At 44.0% G+C, this 21,989-nt stretch overlaps 1 protein-coding gene across 1 annotated transcript in view; it reads left to right on the plus strand.

Moving 5' to 3' along the window:
* Nucleotides 1-3,325: 3,325 nt before the first annotated feature.
* The window catches only part of ABHD12 (abhydrolase domain containing 12, lysophospholipase), a 58,199-nt gene continuing 39,535 nt past the window's right edge, over nt 3,326-21,989 (plus strand). The window contains exon 1 of the mRNA XM_047771562.1: nt 3,326-3,612. Coding sequence (XP_047627518.1) covers nt 3,422-3,612 — 191 coding nt within the window. The 5' untranslated portion in view covers nt 3,326-3,421. The remainder of the gene's footprint in view (nt 3,613-21,989) is intronic.

A 21,989-nucleotide genomic window follows, 5' to 3' on the forward strand; every position in this document is an offset into this window, starting at 1 on the left:
CATGGGTTAAGGATATGGTGTTGCCATGAGATGTGGTGTAGAAGACACAGCTCGAATCTGGCATTGCTGTGGCTGTGGCATAGGCCAGCGGCTACAGCTCTGATTAGACCCCTAGCCTGGGAACCTCCATATGCGGCAGGTGCGATCCTAAAAAGACAAAACACAGGAGTTCCCGTCGTGGCGCAGTGGTTAACGAATCTGACTAGGAACCATGAGGTTGCAGGTTCGGTCCCTGCCCTTGCTCAGTGGGTTAAGGATCCAGCGTGGCCGTGAGCTGTGGTGTAGGTTGCAGACACAGCTCGGATCCCACGTTGCTGTGGCTCTGGCATAGGCTGGTGGCTACAGCTCCAATTGGACCTGGGAACCTCCATATGCCGCGGGAGCGGCCCAAGAAATAGCAAAAAGACCAAAACAAAAAAAAAAGAGAGAGAGAGAGAGACAAAACACAAATACATAAATAAAGCACTGTTACACGGATTCATTCTATTTGACCCTATAAACTGTGTTCCTTTTCTGCAAATATATAGTAGATGTGTGATCTGAGAAATGTGCCTGGGAATGGTCTACAAAGCCTCTGAATTTTATCCTTACCTTGAGTTTCCATCTCAGCTCTACAGTAAGGGGTAATTTAGCTAAATGTTTTTATTTATTTATTTATTGGTTGTGCCCTTGGAATGTAGAAATTACCAGGCCAGGGACCAAACCTACACCAGAGCAGTGACTCAAGACTCCACAGTGATAATTCCAGATCCTAAATCTGCTGTGCCACAAGGGAACTCTGGTAAGTGTTTTTATTTTATTTTACTTTATTTTTTTTGTCTTTTTGCCTTTTCTAGGGCCACTCCTGCGGCATATGGAGATTCCCAGGCTAGGGGTCCAAATGGAACTAGATCTGCCAGCCTACGCCTCAGCCACAGCAACATGGGATCTGAACCGAGTCTTCGACCCACACCACAGCTCACGGCAATGCTGGATCCTTAACCCACTGAGCAAGGCCAGGGATTGAACCTGCAACCTCATGATTCCTAGTTGGATTTATTAACCACTGCGCCACAACAGGAACTCCTATTTTATTATTTTATTTTTTTATTTTTATTTTTTGTCTTTTTAGGACTGCACCTATGGCATATGGAGGTTCCCAGGATAGGGGTCTAATTGGAGCTACAGCTGCTGGCCTATACCACAGCCATAGCAACACCAGATCATTAACCCACTGAGCAAGGCCAGGAATTGAACCCGAAACCTCATGGTTCCGAGTTGGATTCATTTCCACTGTGCCACGACGGGAACTCCAAGTGTTTTTGTTAAATACACAATTCTATAGTGGACTGTGTCATGGGATTTTATCCAAGGATCAACAGTATCCACAGACTTCCTTTGCAATGAACCTTTGCAATTTCAGAGAATTACTTTTCTACCTGTACAGTGGGGGCAATAGTACCCACTTCTGAGGGGTTGTAATGATTAATTATTCTCTTAGCCAGTATTTATGAAGTGCATATTCGACATTGTTCTAGATACTGAAGATAAAGGAGCAAAGTCCTTGGTGTCAGGGTCTAAATTCTAGTATGGGAAACAGCAATGGACCGATACAGATGTACTGAGGACAAATATATTGGTGAAAAGTGCTAAGAAGAGAGTAAGAATGGTGAGTAGTGACAGTGAGAGAGCCTGAAGCTTTTGAATTGATGTTCAGAGAAGGCAGGGACCTCAAGTGGAAGGGAGTAAGCCATGTGGATGTGATGGCTCACATGTCACTCACACCCTGCAGGCCTCTGTATCAGCAAGTAGGCAGTGATGCTGGGGCAGGGTGAGAGGCTGATGGCTGAGAACAGAGTGAGGGATGGAGGCCATGTCAGGTAGCACCTGTTGGCCCATTTCATAAGCTTTCAGTTTTATTTTCAGTGAGGTGGGGATCCACTGAAGTGTTTGAGAAAGCAAGTGGCAGAACTGGATCAAGGTTTTTTTGCCTGTTTGTTTTTAGGGTCACACCTGAGGCATATGGAAGTTCCCAGGCTAGGGGTTGAATTGTAGTGACAGCTGCTGGCCTATACCACAGCTCATGGCAACACTGGATCCTTAACTCACTGAGAGAGGCCAGGAATTGAACCTGCATCCTTATGGTTACTAGTCAGGTTCATTGCTGCTGAGCCACAAGAGGAACTCCAGATCTGGGTATTTTAAAAAGACCTAGGTATTTAAAAAAGGCCACTCTATTCACTAGACAGAGTGAGGCAGGAGACAATTTAGGTTATTCAAATAATCCAGGAAGAGTTCCCGTCGTGGTGCAGTGGTTAACGAATCCGACTAGGAACCATGAGGTTGCGGGTTCGGTCCCTGCCCTTGCTCAGTGGGTTAACGATCCGGCGTTGCCGTGAGCTGTGGTGTAGGTTGCAGACGCGGCTCGGATCCCGCGTTGCTGTGGCTCTGGCGTAGGCTGGCGGCCACAGCTCCGATTAGACCCCTAGCTTGGGAACCTCCATATGCCGCGGGAGCGGCCCAAGAAATAGCAACAGCAACAACAACAACTACAACAACAAAAAAGACAAAAAAAAAAAAAAATCCAGGAGTTCCTGTAGTGGCTCAGCAGAAACGAATCTGACTAGCATTCATGAGGATGGACAGAGGTTTGATCTCTGGCCTTGCTCAGTGGGTTAAGGATCCCGCATTGCCGTGAGCTGTGGTGTAGGACGCAGATGTGGCTCCATTGCTGTGGCCCTGGCATAGGCTGGCGGCTACAGCTCCATGGGACCCCTGGCCTGGGAGCCTCCATATGCCCTGAGTGCGGCCCTAAAAAGAGAAAAACACACACAAAAAAACCCACCACAAAGTACAAAACAAAACTATCTGAACACATTTTTAAACGTCAAGTCCTTGCAGGAAAATAGTTATAAATCATTAGGACAGAATTGTGATGTCACCTTTTTCTTTTTGTTGTGTAAATACCCCCTTTAAGGGGTTTCCACTGTTGTAGGGAGTCAGAGAGCCTGGGATGTGAGCGGAGGGTACCCCGCTTTGGGCAGTGCGGTGGGCTACAGGCAGGCGATGATCAGACCTAGCCGGACCCCTGACCCGCGCCGCTCAGCTGGTCGGCCCCGCCCAGACGGTGACGAGTGACGCGGCTTCATTTGCCCACCTCTAAGATGGCTGCAGCCTGCTCCGGGGGATGCTGGGAGAGCCAAGCGCCCGGAGGGGGCAGGTCTGGGGGGCGGGTCCAGGGATGGAGTGGGGGCGGGGAAGGCGGCCTCCCGGCGCTGATTGGCCGGCTCTGAGTGGCTGTAGGCGGGCGCGCTGGCCGGCCTGGACGTGAGGGCGGTGGGCTAGCGGCAGCAGTGGCGGCGGCGGCGGCATCCCTCCGCGGCTGCTCCCCTCCGCGGCTGGCGGCGAGGGCGAGGGCGAGGCCGGCCGTGCTGGCCACGGGATGAGGAAGAGGGCCGAGCCTGTCGCTCTGGAGCATGAGCGCCGCGCCGTCTCGGGCTCGCCCTCCGCCGGCTCGGCCGCCTCGGCGCTGGACGCCGACTGCCGCCTGAAGCAGAACCTGTGCCTAGCGGGCCCCGGGCCGGCTGAGCCGCGCTGCGCCTCCGACGCGGGCATGAAGCGAGCGCTGGGCAGGTGAGGAGCGGTGGGGGCGGAGCGGGAACCACGACACTCCAGGACTGCTTGCCCTCCATCCCGCTTGTCCCCCGATCCTCTCAGGGAGTCCCTCTTCGCCAGGTGCCTCCCTCGTGGTCCTTTCTGGCCCCGCGCCCCTTCCTCCCCAGGTGGACCTGGGGGACCCCGCCGGCGACCGGTCGACTAGTGCGTCTCGACTAGGGTGGGGAGGCCTTGAACGCCCGGCGCCGACCCGGCGGGGCGCTCGGACCGAGTGTCCCTCTCGCCAGGTGGGCTGTTCACTGGGTGCTCGAATCTCTTTGCGGCGTCCTCTCCTGATAAACTGCCGTGTCCTCGGGGAAGGTCGAGGGGTTGGCTGTGTGCTGGGTGAGGAGGTGCACCGCGTCCTGGGGGAAGGTCGAGGTGTCGGCTGTGTGCAGGGGCAGGGGATGCCGCGTCCTTGGGGATGGTCGTCCTTGTGTTGGGGCAGGGGGTGCACCGCATCCTTGGCTGCCGGGGGCAAGCCCGTCCTTCGCGAGAAGCTGGCATGTGGTGCGTGGAATGTGTTCACAGGAGTCATCTCCTTGGGAATCTTCGTCCCGTCCGGAAGTCACCTGGTTATTTTCGGCCTTCCTTTAGGGAGATGAATGTGTTTATGTTAAACTAATCTCAGTTGAGATGGGAACGTGTTTCACGCTTGCAAATTTCTTCCCTTGGGCTAGTTTCTTAATTATCTGGCTGTTTGTAGAACATATCACTTAGGGCAATTTTGAAGTCTTAATGTTTCATGGTGTTTGAAAAAGTTAGCATGAGGCTCAGGTGTTGTAGCGGAGCCACTTCTTCTGAGGTCAACTGGAATGCCCTTAATTGACACTGGCCACTTCTGTGTAAAATATCCAAATAGCCCCTAAAAATATCAGTTTCACTGCACATACTCTAATATACAAAAGTCAGATCATGAAATTAAGCTATATACTTCTCTAAGTCAGTGGTTCTCAGTCCTGCTCAGGACTGACAGTATTTTTGTTTTTGTTGAAATGATTTAGCAGTGGTCACTGTCTTTTGTGAAACTAATCTCTTTTGTGGGAAGTTTTTCTGTATTAAAAACTCGTGATTGGCCTTACTGAACTTTTATTAACAGGCTTGGCATAACACTTAGGTTGGGAACTCTTCCTTTGAAGAAATCAAATTGTGATCTCGATAATGCTTGGGGAAACAATGCCTGCCTGGCACCTTCCTTGAAAGATGTACTGTATTAAAAGGATCTGATTATTTTTATTTTTGAGTTGAGGACAAAGAGAAGCATTCAGGTGGTGCTGTATCCTTTTGATAATAAAAGGCTGTCATGGGAATAAAAAGAAAAGCAGAGGGTGGGAAGGCCAAATTTGTGCATTACCCATGGCTTCCTTCCCTTTTGCCTGAAATGCTCTCCTGGACATTTTCCTGCTATGTTTTCTCCTTCAGCCAGGTCTCCACTCAACTGTCACCCCTTCAGAGGGGCCTTCCCAGACTAGCACATCCAAAATAGCCTTGGTGCCACCTTCAACCCCCCTTGTCTGTTTACTTATTTCTTCCTCACACTTACCCTTACCTGACAATATGCTTGCCTGCACATTTGATTTGCTTTATGGGTAGTCTCCCTCACAAGAACGAAAGTCCTGAGAGAGCAGGGACATTGCCCTCTTGGCTTCTGGCTCCAGTACTTGGCACGTAGTAGGTGGGAAGACATACTTGTTGAATGAATATCTAGAATGAATTCCTAGACATGGAATTGCTGGGCCAAGGGGTGTATGTTTACGACTTTGAAAGGGAAGGCCAGGAATTTCTGTTGTGGCTCAGCAATTAAGAACCCAGCCGGTATCCTTGAGGGTATGGGTTTGATCCCTGGATTCACTCAGTAGGTTAAGGATCTGGCATTGCTGTGAGCTGTGGCTTAGTTCGCAGACGCGGCTTGGATCTGGTGTAGCTGTGGCTGTGGTATAGGCTAGCAGCTATAGCTTTGATTTGACCCCTAGCCTGGAAACTCCATGTGCCACAGATGTGGCCCTAAAAAGGGGAAAGGAAAAAAAAGAAAGAAAAAAAGAAAACAAAAAATGGGGAGGCCAAAGCCCCCTCTCAAGAAGTTGTACTGGGGAGTTCCTGTCGTGGAACAGTGGTTAACGAATCCAACTAGGAACCATGAGGTTGCGGGTTCGGTCCCTGCCCTTGCTCAGTGGGTTAACAATCTGGCGTTGTCGTGAGCTGTGGTGTAGGTTGCAGATGCGGCTCGGATCGCGCGTTGCTGTGGCTCTGGTGTAGGCCGGTGGCTACAGCTCCAATTCGACCCCTAGCCTGGGAACCTCCATATGCTGCAGGAGCGGCCCAAGAAATAGCAAAAAAAAAAAGACAAAAAAAAAAAAAGAAGTTGTACTGATTTGTACCCTCTCCAGTAGTATCAGTTGCCTCCCCCCCATGTTGAATATTACCAGGTATTTAAAAAAAAAAAAGACAAAAAACAAACAAACAAAAGGAGTTCCCGTTGTGGCTCAGTGGTTAATGAATCCGACTAGGAACTATGAGGTTGTGGGTTCGATCCCTGGCCTTGCCCCAGTGGATTAAGGATCCATTGTTGCCGTGAGCTGTGGTGTAGGTTGCAGACATGGCTCGGATCCAGCACTGCTCAGGCTGTGGTGTAGCGGCTACAGCTCTGACTTGACCCCTAGCCAGGGAACCTCCATATGCCAAGGGTTCAACCCTAAATAGACCAAAAAAAAAAAAAAGACGAAAAAAAAACAGGTGTTTTTATCTTTCTTTTCTTGATTAATGAAAACACATATAACTTGTAGCTTTAATTTGCATTTCTTAATGGTTAAGTGGCAATTTTCGTGTTTTTATAAACACCTGTAAAATTTTCGTAATTTACTTCTTTCATGACCTCCTTTGTTTGGGTCCTCCTGCACATTCTTATAACTTTCTATTCTGCACATGCTCTAATATACAAAAGTAAAGAAGACTGATATAATGAATCTCTGTGTATCCATCACTTTCTTTCAGTGGTTTTCTATGTTTTTCTAATCTTGAATCATCTCTTCCTCCTCTTCTCCATTTTTGGTATGGTGGGAAACTATTTCAAAACAACTTATTTCATCCATAATATTTCACAATATATCTTGAACAAACGATTTTTTGAAATATGTATATATATATAGCCCCAATGCTGTTATTATATTGTGTCAAAATTAAAATTAATAATTTATTATTTGTAATCAATTTAATATGTAATATCCAATCTACATACACATTTCCCTGTCTCAGAAATGTCTTCTTTCCATTAGTTTGTTTCAAAATCCTATACATTTCTTAAGTTTATTCCTAGTCATTTTATCTTTTTTGTTATTGAAAATAGGATTTTTTTGATATTACATATTGATACTAGTTATATTTATTAATCTTGTAACAATTTACATAATCTTAGTTTCAAGTAGATTTTGCAGTTAATTCTCTTGGATTTTCCAGGCATACTATCATGTCAGCTGCAAGTAATAAGACTCTTGGGGGTTCCTGTCGTGGTGCAGTGGAAACGAATCTGACTGGGAACCATGAGGTTGTGGGTTTGATTCCTGGCCTCCCCAGTTGGTTAAGGATCTGGTGTTGCCATGAGATGTGGTGTAGGTTACAGACACTACTTGGATCTGATGTTGCTGTGGCTGTGGTATAGGCCTGCACCGTAGCTCCGACTGGACCCCTGGACTGGACTGGGCCTGTAGCTGTAGCTGGGAACCTCTATATGACATGGGTGCAGCCCTAAAAAGCAAAAAAATAAAAAAAAAAAGTTTTGTCTCGTTTTCTCCTTTTTTGTCTCTTGTTTCTTTCCCTTTTTTGATTACATTGTCTTTCCAGATCAAGCGATGGTATTGGGTACCCTTGTCTTGTTCCTGACTTTAATAACAATTCTTTTAGTGTTTTTGCCACATTATTTTACGAAAGGATGTGTTGCTGCTATTTTGTCTTTTATTATTATTTATTTATTTAGGGCTGCACCGACGGGATGTGGAAGTTCTTAGGCTAGGGGTCAAATTAGAGCTGCAGCTGCTGGCCACAGCCACAGCAGTTCGAGATCTGAGCCACGTCTGTGACCTATACCACAGCTCACGGCAATGCTAGATCCATAACCCACTGAACGGGGCCAGGGATTGAACCTGCATCCTCATGGATACTAGTCGGATTCATTACCACTGAGCCACAAAGGAAACTCTTGTTTGTCTTTTTTTAAAATCAGAAATGATTGTTTAGCTTTATCAAATGCTGTTTTAGCATTTGTGAAATGATCATATGGATTTTGTACATTGACTTGTTAATATACTGAGTTATAGTAATTTTAGATCTCATATTATTGAATCATCATTTTATATTGCTGAATCATTATTATTGAATCATCACTGATAACTCATATCATGTAGACAGATTCTGTTAATACTTGGGAATTTTACATCATTATTTGTGAGATTAGTCTGTAATTTTCTTTTTTGGGGGTAATTTTTAATGCCATCTTCATCAAGTTTTAGTGTTTTCTATAGCTTTGTTAAAGATTTTGAGCAGCCTAGGGAAAGGGAGAAAAGAGTTGCAAACAATGTATCTGACAAAGGTTTAATCTCCGAAATATACAAACAGTTCATATAACTCAACAGCAAAACAAATAACCCAATCGAAAAATGAGCAGAAGACCTAAATAGACATTTCTTCAAAGAAAACATACAGATGGCCAACAGGCACATGAAAAAATGCTCAACATCAGCAATTATTAGAGAAATGCAAATCAGAACTACAATGAGGTACACCTCACACCAGTCAGAATGGCTGTCACTAATAAGTATACAAATAACAAATGCTGGAGAGGATGTGGAGAAAAGGGAACCTGCCTGTGTTTGGTGGGAATGTAAATTGGTACAACCACTATGGAAAACAGTATGGAGGCTCCTCAGAAAACTAAATATGGAACTACCATATGATCCAGCATTCCCACTCCTGAGCATATATCCAGACAAAACTTTCATTGAAAAAGATACATGCATCCTTATGTTCACTGCAGCACTATTCACAATAACCAAGACATGGAAACAATCTACGTGGCCATTGACAGATGAATGGATTAAGAAGATGTACACAATGGAATACTATTCAGCCATAAAGTGGAATGAAATGCCATTTTCAGCAATGTGGATGCAACTGGAGATTCTCAGACTGAGTGAAATCAGTCAGAAAGAGAAAGGCAGATACCGCATGATATCACTTATGTGTGGAATCTAAAATATGACAGAGATGAACCTATCTACACAACAGAAACAGAATCACAGACGTGGAGAACAGACTTGTGGTTGCCAGAGGGTGCAGGAGGGAGTAGGATGGACTGGGAGTTTGGGGTTAGTAGATGCAAACTATTGCATTTAGAATGGATAAGCAATGAGGTCCTGCTCTATCACACAGGGAGCTATATCCAATCACTTGTGATAGAACATGGTAGAAAATAATATCAGAAGAAGAATATATATGAATGGATCACTTTGCTATATAGCAGAAATTGGCAGAACATTGTAAAATCAACCATACTTTAGTAACAAAAAATTAAAAATTGTTTTTTCTTTCTGTTCCTTAGCCAGTTTAAATGCATTTGAAATGCTTCTTTAAATTTTGGTAGAATTTGGAGTTCCCATCGTGACTCAGCACTTAACGATCCCGACTAGTATCCATGAACGTGGGTTCTGTCCCTGGCCTTGCTCAGTGGGTTAAGGATCTGGTGTTGCCGGAAGTTGTGGTGTAGGTTGCAGACATGGCTCGGATCTGGCATTGCTGTATCTGTGGTGTAGGCCAGCAGTTACAGCTCTGATTTGACCCCTAGCCTGGGAACTTCATATGCTGAGGGTGCAGCCCCAAACCACCCCCCCCCCAAAATTTTTTTTGGTAGAATTCACCTGTAAAAGTACTTAATAAGCATGGTGCTTTTTTAGAATATAGCACTTTGATAACTATTATAGTTTCTTAGATTTTTTCGTCTCTTTCTGAGTTCAGTTTTGGTAGTTTATGTATAAATAAGTGTAAACACATAAATATATATATATACATATATATATATATATATATATATTTATAGAAAGTCATCTGTTATAGCTCGCTTTTCCTTTTGTACCTGGAGCTAATCCCTAGTCTTGTTTCCTATTTTATATACTTAGACTTCTCCCCCCTTTTTTTGTTGATCTAGTACACACACATAGACACACATACACAATGAAGCTGATTTTTTCCCAAAGGAAAAAAAATTTTTTTTATTATTCTGGGAGGCCAGGATGCTGCTGAGGCTACAGAGAAGTGGAAAGAAGATGTTCTGTCTGAAGAGGCCAGCAGCTACTGCATTCTATTCTGTGGCTGCCCAGCTGGAATGTGGCTCCAGGGTGGCCAGATTTTCCAGTCTTTCCTGAAGAGTAGTTGAGTGTAGCTGTGTCTGTGATCTCTAACTTTTAAATGTTGGTGGCAACTAACTCAGATGAAAACAGCAACCTTGGAGGTAAAACCAAACCAAACCAGTTTTTTGGTTTGTTTTCATTATTGGACTAAAGGGTCAGTTTTGAAGGTTGATGTTTATCTGACTTATATGTGACCCCTGCACTCCATGAGAGAGCACCGGATATTAGTTTTGTTTTGCACTCTCCTGGCACAAGGAGGCAAATGAGGGATTCTGTGGGCCTTTCATGTTCTTCTCTATAATCCTGCTGTTCTTGGCACCAGGTATGCCATAAAGGCATAAGTGGTCTAAATTGGGCCCTAAGGAGGCAGTAATGAGATGCATAGGTCTGTGTGTTTCAGTCAGACTCTCCTTCCACTGCCAGCTCACAAGCCAGATCTGCTGGATAATCAGGGCTGCCTGGGAAGTTTCATAGCTTTTGACCTTTATGTGTAAATACAGAAGAACTCAGGCATCATCCTTGGTTCCTCCTTAATCCGAAAGTAGGAACTTCACACAGGGCTGCTCATGGCTTCACCATAACCCAGAAAGGCAGGTGAACATCTGTCTCTTTCATGTCAGTCTTCTTGAGGGTGAATATGGAGCTCACCCTCTAAGCGTCTGTGCATGGTATCTCTTTATCCATTCTTTACACATTGAGAAGGTGACAGTGTGCTCTGAGCTGGCTTTTGTAGATAAATTCTGGTTTTCTCCGTCTTCCTCCTTCCACTGTGGTCTGTGCTTGGACTTGGACAAGCCAGAAGGCAGGCTTTGTTATGGTGCCTATGGCTGGGTCCGTCTCTTCCTAGTTGTGATTTATCATATCAGGGACACCTTCTAAACCTGGACCCAGGACCCTAGGACTTGGTGCTTCTTTGGTGGGATCCCTGTCCTGTATCTCCACTTGCCTTTCCATATTCTTTTGGCCAACTCTTCTTAAGGGAGTATCTGTCTTCTACAGTAATGTTGGGTGTACACTGCTCAAATGCAGGAGATATTTTAGGGTAGATTAAAAGCTCCAGAGGACACTTTTACAGAGGTAGCTTTGGAAAGAGGATTAGAAGATGGGTCATCTCAACGTTCTGCTGCCAGCGCTGGAGACAGGATGCCTTTCCAGACTCATGATCCTCCTCTTCCTTCTCCCAGTAGAGCACTTTACCTTGCAAAATGCAGTCTATGGGAAAATTTTAACTGCAATATGATTTTGAAAAGTGACAGATTAAGTCAGTGATTTTCACCCAGAGGTGATGTCACAGAACATGGATGTTCATATGGAGATTGGGTAGGTCATTTGTCTCAGAGTGCCAGGGTCTGGGTGTCAGTGAGGGCAGGAGCTGCTGACATAGGGAGGCACAATACCAGGAGGCTCAGCCTGAGATGACCAGTTAGCAGATCATCTGCTGAAAGACCTGCCATTTAGGCTTGGTGCCCATCTTAGTATCATTTGATAATTTTAGGGGGAAGCTTGCATAGATAACTGAGTATCAAGTGAGTATTTTCAGGTTTGTGGCTTGGGGTGACTTGTTAACTCTCTGTGTTTCTTCCTCTGTAATGTGGGGATAAGAATATCTTATAAGACTTGGGGGTGAGGCTCCCAAGTATGAAAGAGCCAGGCTCATATGAGCACCCAGTCAGTGGCATCTTGGTTATCCCTGTTATTGTCGCTCCTGTTATTAGTTGAGAGTTTTTTTTGTTTTGTTTTCTGCTTTTTAGGGCTGCACCTGTGGCATATGGAGGTTCTCAGGCTAGGGGTCAAATCAGAGCTACAGCTGCTGGCCTACACCACAGCTCATGGCAACGCTGGATCCTTAACCCACTGAGCAAGGCTGGGAATCAAACCCACAACCTCATGGTTCCTAGTCGGATTCATTTCCACTGTGCCACAACAGGAACTCCAGTTGGGAGTATTGAGAAAGCTCTGTTATTTTAGATCAAGAATTTACCCCTCTCTCCCTTTCTATCCTCAAACTATTATGTCTTCTCAGCCAGTTGTTGTGCATATAATTGTCATCATGATCAGTTAACACATCCATTGGTAGTAGAACATTTTAAACAATACTTTTTGATTATTCAGCACTTTTTTTTCATCCTTTCGTAACTCTTCTAAGTGCTGAAGCTGTAGCAGTGGATGAGGGTCATGTCTTGTGGGAGAGGCAGATAACAAGCGAACAAGTGTGTGCCGTGTCAGGTGCTTGGGGCTTGAGGAGAAAAGTAGGGTCAGTAAGGAGCAGCCGAGGCAGGTGTATGGTTTGGGTGACAGGAGGCCTTCCTCATAAGGGGATTTTTAACTGGAAGCCCCTGGCTGCTTTAGAGTGGAAGAATGCCTGGATGGGTTGTATGTCACCAATATGTTACTCTGACTGCAGGATGAGGACAGACTGGAGGGGCAGCAGGGGCAGGGGTCCTGCTAGGAGTCATCCAGGCAACAGATGATGGGGACTTGGGTCTGGAGGAGCTGTGGAAGAATGTTACATCCTGGGTCTCTTTTGAAGGAGGTACTGACAGGGTTTGCCACTTAGATGGGTATGAAGGAGTGAGGAAAGTCAGAGGATTCACTAGTCTCCTGCCTTTTTTTGTTTTGTTTTGTTTTGTTTTGTTTTTTTGCTCTTTAGGGCTGCATCTACAGCATATGGAAGTTCCCAGGCTAGGGGTCGAATCAGAGATATAGCTGCTGGCCTATGCCAGAGCCCCAGCAACAGAGGATCTGAGCCGCATCTTCAACCTACACCACAGCTCACGGCAACACGAGGAGGTTTCTGCCCAGGGCCTTGGTGTGCTCCTGGGGATGGCCCAGCAGGGGAGACTGCTGGTGCCAAGCACCATGGTGGTGGGCATGGTGTCTCTGGGACCCAATGCACCCACCAAGTTGAAGTCCCCAGACAGGAAGGCAGGCCAAGGGTGGTGTAAAGTTACAGGGAAGTGGGTAGATGTGTGAGGGAGCATTGAGCCTCTCTTCTGGGTGCTTCTGTTTTCTCTGTGAAATAAGAGCAAGGCCCTCTGATGAGGGAAGAACAGGTACTGCAGGTGTTTCCTTTTCAGTTCCACCTGGACTTACTCTTCGCTCTCTCTCCTTGACCTAATCATATGTTAAATTCTCTTTAACATGAACAGTCAAGCTCCTTAGCAGGGGTTCTTCTTCCTCTTCCTAACTTTTCTTCTTCCTTTTCCTCTTCTCCTCCTTTGCTCTTCTTCTTCTTCCTCTTCTCCCCCCTCCCCACTTCTCCATTTTTTAAAGTTTTATTGAGGTATAGTTGATTTACAATGTTGGGATAATTTCTGCTTTACAACAAAGTGATTTGGTTAAACATATACACACATCCATTTTTTTCCAGATTGTTTTCTAATATAAATTATCATAGAATATTAGGTAGAGTTCCCTGTGCTATATAGCAGGTCTCCCTTGGCCAGTCATTTCATTCATCACAGTGTGCATTTGCCAGTCCCAATCCCTTAGTCCATCTCTCCTTCCCCACTTGTTCCCTTTGGTAGCCACAATTTTGTTTTCAAAGTCTGTGAGTCTGTTTCTCAAATAAGTTTATTTATATCCTTTTTTATTTTTATTATTTATTCATTTATTTTAATAATGATTTTTATTTTTTTGCAGTATAGCTGGTTTACAGTGTTCTGTCAGTTTTCTGCTGTACAGCAGGTGATCCTTTATCCTTTTTTTTTAGATTCCATGTATAAGTGATATCATAAGATATTTGTCTTCCACTGACTAATTTCCCTTAGTATGATAGTCTCTAGGAATATTGTGTTATTGTTAATTTCTCCTTTTACAGCCGTTAGCAGTTGCCTTATATATTGAGGTGCCCTATGTTGGGTGCATATATATTTACAGTTGTTATATCTTCTTCTTCTTCTTCTTTTTTTTTTTTTTTTGGTCTTTTTAGGGCTGCACCTGCGGCATATGGAGGATCCCAGGCTAGAGGTCCATTTGGAACTGTAACCTCCAGCCTATGCCAGAGCCACAGCAACGTGGGATCCGAGCCGCTTCTGTGACCTACACCACAGCTCACGCCAACACCAGATCCTCAACCCACTGATTGAGGCCTGGGTTTGAACCTGCATGGATGCTAGTCGGGTTCGTTAACCGCTGAGCAATGATGGGAACTCCAGTCGTTATACCTTCTTGAATTGATCCTTTGATCATTGTGTAATGTCCTTCTTTGTCTCTTGTAACTGTCTTTGTTTTTAAAGTCTATTTTGTCTGACATGAGTATTGCTACACCAGCTTCCTTTTGGTTTCAGTTTACATGGAATATCTTTTTTCATCCTCTCATTTCAGTCTAGAGCTGAAGAAGGTCTCTTGAAGACAGCATATATGTGGGTCTTGTTTTTGTATCCATTCAGTCAGTCTGTGTCTTTGGTTGGAGCATTTAGTCCATTTACATTTAGGTAATTATCGATATGTATATGTTCTTATTGCCATTTTGTTAATTGTTTTAGATTTTTTGTTGGCCTTTTTTTCTTCCCTTCTTTTGTTCTCTTGTGGCTTGATGTCTGTTTTTGGTGTTGTGTTTGGATTGCTTTTTCTTATTTGTGTGTGCATCTATTGTACATTTTGGTTTGCAGTTACCATGATGTTTTGATATAGGAGTATATCTATATATCTATATCTACAAGATTGTTTTAAGTTGCTGGTCCCTTTTTTTTTGTCTTTTTTTTTGCTATTTCTTTGGGCCGTCCCGTGGCATATGGAGGTTCCCAGGCTAGGGGTCGAATCGGAGCTGTAGCCACCGGCCTACACCAGAGCCACAGCAACTCGGGATCTGAGCTGCGTCTGCAACCTACACCACAGCTCACGGCAACGCCGAATCATTAACCCACTGAGCAAGGGCAGGGACCGAACCCGAAACCTCATGGTTACTAGTCAGATTCGTTAACCACTGCGCCATGACGGGAACTCCAAGTTGCTGGTCTCTTAATTGCAAATGCATCTCTTGTATCCTGCATTTGTACCCTCCTCTTCTCGTGATTGGTGGTTTTGATATCATATTTGTGTGTGGATGATTTCCTACCTTTATTGTACGTTTCCCTTTACCTGTGAGCCTTCTCATTTGTAATTTTCTTATTTCTAGTTGTGGCCTTCTCTTTTCCACCTAGAGAAGTTCCTTTAGTATTTGTTGTAAAGCTGGTTTGGTAGTGCTGAATACTCTTAGCTTTTGCTTGTCTGAAAAACTCAATTTCTCTGTCAAATCTGAATGCAAGCCTTGCTGGTAGAGTATTCTTAGTTGTAGGTTTTTTCCTTTCAACACTTTAAGTATATCTTGCCATTCCCTTCTGGCCTGAAGAATTTCTGCTGAAAAATCATCTGGTAACCTTATTGGGTTGCCCTTTATGTTATTTGTTGTTTTTCCCTAGGTGCTATCAATATTTTCTCATTGTCTTTAATTTTGATTCGCATGGAGTTTCCATTGTGGCTCAGTGGTTAACAAATCTGACTAGGAACCATGAGGTTGTGGGTTTGATCCCTGGCCTCACTCAGTGGGTTAAGGGTCCAGCATTGCCGTGAGGTAGGTCACAGATGTGGCTCGGATCCTGTGTTGCTGTGGCTCTGGCATAGGCCAGTGGCTATAGCTCCAATTAGACCCCTAGCCTGGGAACCTCCATATACCACGGGTGCAGCCCTAAAAAAGACAAAAAAAAATTTTTTTTTTGATCAGCTTGATTAATATGTGTCTCAGGATGTTCCTCCTTGGGTTTATTTTATATGGTATTTGCTGTGCTTCCTGGACTTGACTGAGTGATTCCTTTTCCATGTTATGGAAGTTTTCAACTATTACCTCTTCAAATATTTTCTCTGGCCCTTTCTCTTTTCTTCTGGCACCTCTATAATGTGAATATTGGTGCGTTTAACATCTTAGACTGTCCTCATTTCTTTTCATTCTTTTTTCTTTTTTTTTTATAATTTTTTTATTTTCCCACTGTACAGCAAGGGGGTCAGGTTATCCTTACATGTATACATTACAATTACATTTTTTCCCCCACCATTTGTTCTGTTGCAACATGAGTATCTAGACAAAGTTCTCAATGCTATTCAGCAGGATCTCCTTGTAAATCTATTCTAAGTTGTGTCTGATAAGCCCAAGCTCCCGATCCCTCCCACTCCCTCCCCCTCCCATCAGGCAGCCACAAGTCTCTTCTCCAAGTCCATGCTTTTCTTTTCTGAGGAGATGTTCATTGGTGCTGGATATTAGATTCCAGTTATAAGTGATATCATATGGTATTTGTCTTTGTCTTTCTGGCTCATTTCACTCAGTATGAGATTCTCTAGCTCCATCCATGTTGCTGCAAATGGCATTATGTCATTCTTTTTTATGGCTGAGTAGTATTCCATTGTGTATATACACCACATCTTCCGAATCCAATCATCTGTCGATGGACATTTGGGTTGTTTCCATGTCTTGGCTATTGTGAATAGTGCTGCAATGAACATGTGGGTGCACGTGTCTCTTTTAAGTAGAGTTTTGTCCTCATTCTTTTTTCTTTATTCTTTTCTCTGTCAGTGATCTTTCCAGCAATATGACTTCCACCTTGTTTATTCATTCTTCGGCCTCCTGTATTCTGCTATTGGTTCCTTCTAGTGAATTTTTCATTTTGGTTAATCTCCACTTGTTTATTCTTTAAGTCTTATATTTCTTTGTTAAATGTTTCTTGTAATTTATCAATCTTTGCCTCCAGATTTTTTTCCAAGATCTCGGATCATCTTACTACTGTCATTCTAAAGTCTTTTTCACTTAGCTGCTTTTCTGGAGTTTTGTCTAGTTCTCTCATCTGGCTTGTATTTCTCTGCCTTTTCACTTTGTATAGCTCTTTTTCTGGTCTCTTTTGCAGGCTAGAGGATTGTTGCCTCTCTTGCTTCTGGGGTCTGCCTCCTGAAAAATGAAGTTGATACCAGGGCTCGTTGCAGGCTTCCTGGTGGGAGGGAGAGGTGCCTGCCCACTGGTAGATGAAGCTGAGTCTTGTCCCTCTGGTGGGTGGGCTTTGTCTCTAGGTGTGATTACAGGTGGCTGTGTGCCTGGAAGGACTTTAGGCAGACTCTTTGCTGATGAGTGGGGCTCTGTTCTCACCCTGTTTTCTGTTTGGTCTGGGGCTTCTCAGCCCTGATGGCTGAGGGGTAGGGGTTGGGGGGCAGACATTTCAAAAATGGCGGCCTCCATGGAGCTCATGCCAATGATTATTCCCTGGGATCTCTGCCTCCAACATCCTGCCCCCACAGTGAGCCACAGCTGCCCCCTGCTTTCCTAGGAGACACTCCAAGACCTGCAGGTTGGTCTGACCCAGATTCTTATGGAGTCCCTACTTTGCCCTAGGATCTGGTGCACATGAGATCCTGTGTGTGTTCTCCAGGAGTGGAGTCTCTGTTTCCCCCAGTCCTATTGAGCCCTGCTGGCTCTCAACACCAAATGCTCCAGGGGGGCTCCTCCCCAAAATGCCAGATCTCCAGGCTGGGGAACCTGATGTGAAGTTTTGAACTCTCACTCCTGTGGGAGAGCTTCTGTGATATTGTTCTTTTCTTCCTTTTTTGTGGGGGGATGCCTTTAGGAGCTTCCCAAGCTAAGGGTCCGGTTGGAGCTGCAGCTGCTGGCCTACACCACAGCCACAGCAATGCAGGATCTGAGGTGTGTCTGCGACCCACACCACAGCTCACAAGCAACACCAGATCCTTAACCCACTCATTGAGGCCAGAGATCGAACCTTCAACCTCATGGTTCCTAGTTGGATTTGTTTCTGCTGTGCCACGGTGGGAACTCCTCCCTCTTACCTTATAAATGAGGTATAATGGACCTACTGTATTAGTTTTAGGTGTCCAACATAGTGAGTCAATGTTTTGATGTATTACAAAATGATCACCATGCTAAGTCACTACCATCTGTCACCCTACAAAGTTGTAATTTTATTTCGCATTTTGGGCTTCATTTGCGGAATGTGGAAGTTCCCAGGCTAGGGGTTGAATTGGAGCTGCAATGTTTGTATATATGTATGTATGTATGTAGTATGTATTTATTTACAGTATTTGTCTTTCTTGGTCTGACTTATCTCACTTAGTATAATACCTTCAGATCCACCTATTTTGTTGCAAATGACAAGATTTTTTGTTTCTTTTTAGTGGCTAAGTCACATTCCGTGTGTGTGTGTGTGTGTGTGTGTGTGTGTGTGCGCGCGCGCGCGCTATCACATTTTCTTTGTTCACTTGTTACTTGTTATCTTTTTTTTTTTTCCTTTTCTTTTTTGGCTGTCCTGCAGCTTAATGGAATTCCTGGGCCAGGGAACTCATCTGAGCCAGAGTTTCGACCTATGCCACAGCTGCAACAACACTGCATCCTTAACCCACTGTGCCGGGCTGGAGATCAAACCTGCATCCTGCTGCAGAGACAGTGTTGATCTCTTGTGCCACAGTGTGAACTCCTATTTGTTGTTGTTGTTGTTTTTTGCCTTTATTATTATTTTTTTTTTTAGGGCTGCCCCTGGGGCATATGAAAGCTCCCAGCCTAGGGGTTGAATTGGAGCTACAGCTGCCAGCCTACATCACAGCCACAGCAATGCTGGATCCAGGCCGAGTCTGCGACCTACACCCCAGCTCATGGCAATGCTGGATTCTTAACCCACTGAGTGGGCCCAGGGATTGAACCTGAGTCCTCATGAATACTAGTTGGGTTTGTTACCGCTGAGCCACAATGGAAATTCCCTTTGTTGTCTTTGATGATAGTTTTCTGACAGATGTGAGGTGTTCATTTTCATTTATGTGATGATTGGTGATGTGACCATGATGCATGTTTTCATGTGTCTGTTGGCCATCTGTATATTTTCTCGGGAAAACATTTGGTTCCTCTGACCGCCCCCCCTTTTTTTTTTGCTTTTTAGGGCCACACCTGTGGCATATGGAAGTTCCTAGGTTGGGGTTCAGTTGGAGCTACAGCTGCTGGCCTATGCCACAGCCACAGCAATGCCAGATCCTTAACCCACTGTGCGAGGCCTGGGATCGAACCCGCAACCTCATGGTTCCTAGTTAGATTTGTTTCGATTGAGCTACGATGGGGCGCCTGACCCATTTTTTTGTGTGTGTGTCTTTTTGTTGTTGTTGTTATTGTTGTTGTTGTTGTTGCTATTCCTTGGGCCGCTCCCGCGGAATATGGAGGTTCCCAGGCTAGGGGTTGAATCGGAGCTGTAGCCACCGGCCTACGCCAGAGCCACAGCAACTCGGGATCCGAGCCACGTCTGCAACCTACACCACAGCTCACGGCAACGCCGGATCATTAACTCACTGAGCAAGGGCAGGGACCGACCCCGAAACCTCATTGTTCCTAGTCGGATTCGTTAACCACTGTGCCACGACGGGAACTCCGTGACCCATTTTTTTAATTGGTTGTTTGTTTTTTGATGTTGAGTTGTATGAATTCTATATATTGGATATCAACCCCTCATTAAATATAATGCCTGCAAATATCTTCTCCCATTCAGTAGGCTGCCTTGTTGTCGATAGTTTCCTTCACTATGCAAAAAACTTTTTAGTTTGATGTAGTCTCATTTATTTTTTACTTTTGATTCCCTTGCCTGAAGGTATATATACATTTATATGTATTTTATATATAAGCTAAGACCGATGTCAGTAAGTACACTGCCTATGTTTTCTTTTAGAAGATTATGGTTTCAGGTCTTACATTTAAGTCTTTAATCCATTTTGAATTTATTTTTGTATATGAAAGTTCCCATTGTGGCTCAACGGTAACAAACCCAACTAGTATCCATGAGGATGTGGGTTCGGTCCCTGGCCTTTCTCAGTGGGTTAAGGATCCAGCATTGCCATGAGCTGTGGTGTAGGTCGCAGATGAAGCTCAGTTCCCTCATTGCTGTGGCTATGGTGAAGGCTGGCAGCTACAGCTCAATTCGACCCTTAGCCTAGGAACTTATATATGCCACAGGTGTGACTCTACAAAAAAAGACAAAAAAATTAAAAATGTTTTTGTATGTGGTATGAGAAAGTATTCCTGTTCAGTTCTTTTGCATATAGCTGTCCAGTTTTCCCAGCACCATTTATTGAAGAGGCTGTCTTTCCTCCCATCATATATTCTTGCCTCCTTTGTCATAGATTAGTTGACCATATAGTGTGGGTTTATTTCTGGGTTTGTTATTCTGTACCATCAATCCATGTGTCTGTTTTTGCATCAGTACCATTCTGTTTTTATTAGTATAGCTTTGTAGTATAGTTTGAAATCATGCAGCATGATACCTCCAGCTTTGTTCTTCTTAAGATTATTTTGGTGATTTGGGAGTCTTTTGTTTTTCCATACAAACTTTAGCATTATTTATTCTATTTCTGTGAAAAGTGTTATTGAATTTTGATAGGGATTGCACTGAATCTGTGCATTGGCTTGGTATTCTTCCAAACCATGAACATGATATAGCTTTCCTTTTATTTGTTTCTATTATCAGTGTCTTATAGCTTTCTTTTTTTCTTTTTTCTTTTTCTTTTGTCTTTTTGCCTTTTCTAGGGCCACTCCAGCATATGGAGGTTCCCAAGCTAGGGGTCTAATTTGCGCCTCAGCCGCCGGCCTACACCAGAGCCACAGCAGTGCGGGATCTGAGCTGTGTCTGTGACCCACACCAGAGCTCACAGCTCAACCTGCAGCCTCATGGTTCCTAGTCAGATTTGTTAACCACTGCGCCACGACGGGAACTCCTATCAGTGTCTTATAACTTTCTGAGTACAGATCTTTTACTTGCTTGGTTAGGTTTTTCCCAGATATTTTATTCTTTTTGATGCAGTTGTAAATGGGGTTGTTTTATTAACACATTTGGATAGTTCATTTTTATGTATAGAAATACAACCGATTGGTATTCTTTTGACTTTCCTGCAGCTTAACTGAATTCATTGGTGAGTTCTGATAGTTTTATGGTGATATCATTGGGATTTTCTATATATAGTGTCATGTCATCTGCAGACAGTGACAGTTTTATTTATTTATTTATTTTATTTATTTATTTTTGTCTTTTTGTCTTTTTACCTTTTCTAGGGCTGCTTCCCGTGGCATATGGAGGTTCCCAGGCTAGGGATCTAATTGGAGCTGTAGCCGCCAGCCTATGCCAGAGCCACAGCAATGTGGGATCTGAGCCTCGTCTGCAATCTACACCACAGCTCTCGGCAACACCCGATCCTTAACCCACTCAGCAAGGCCAGGGATTGAACCCACAACCTCATGGTTCTTAGTTGGATTCGTTAACCACTGAGCCACGACAGGAACTCCGACAGTGACAGTTTTACTTCTGCCTTTCTTTTTTTGTCTTTTTCTTGTCTGATTGCTGTGGCCAGGACTTCCAATACTATGTTGAATAAAAATGGTGAGTGGGCATCCTTGACTTGTTCTGATATTAGAACAAGATCAGAACAGAAGATCAGAAAAGCTGAAAGCATTTCCCCTTATTGTATGATGGCATAGGTTTGTCATATACGGCTTTTGTTATGTTGAAGTTCCCTCTGTACTGACCTTCTTTAAAGTTTTTATCATAAATGGATGTTGGATTTTGTCAAAAGCTTTTTCTGCGTCTGTTGAGATGATCATATGATTTTTACTTTTCAATTTGTTATGTGGTGTTTATCACATTGATTTCTGGATATTGAAATATCCTTGCATCCCTGGATAAATCCCACTTAATTATGGTGTAAGATCTTTTTTTAATGCACTGTTGAATTCATTTTGCTAATATTTTTTTTAGGATTTTTGCATCTATGTTCATCAGGGATATTGGCCCTTTATTTTCCTCTTTTCATAGTGTCTTCATCTGGTTTTGGTATCAGGGGATGCTGGCCTTATAGAATGAGTTTGGAAGCATTCCTTCCTCTTCCTTTTTTTTTTTTTTGGAGTAATTTGAAAAAGAAAGATATTAATTCTTCTTTAAATGTTTGGTAGAGTTTACGTGT

The sequence above is a fragment of the Phacochoerus africanus genome, chromosome 3, assembly GCF_016906955.1.
Source record: "Phacochoerus africanus isolate WHEZ1 chromosome 3, ROS_Pafr_v1, whole genome shotgun sequence".
Lineage (NCBI taxonomy): Eukaryota > Metazoa > Chordata > Mammalia > Artiodactyla > Suidae > Phacochoerus > Phacochoerus africanus.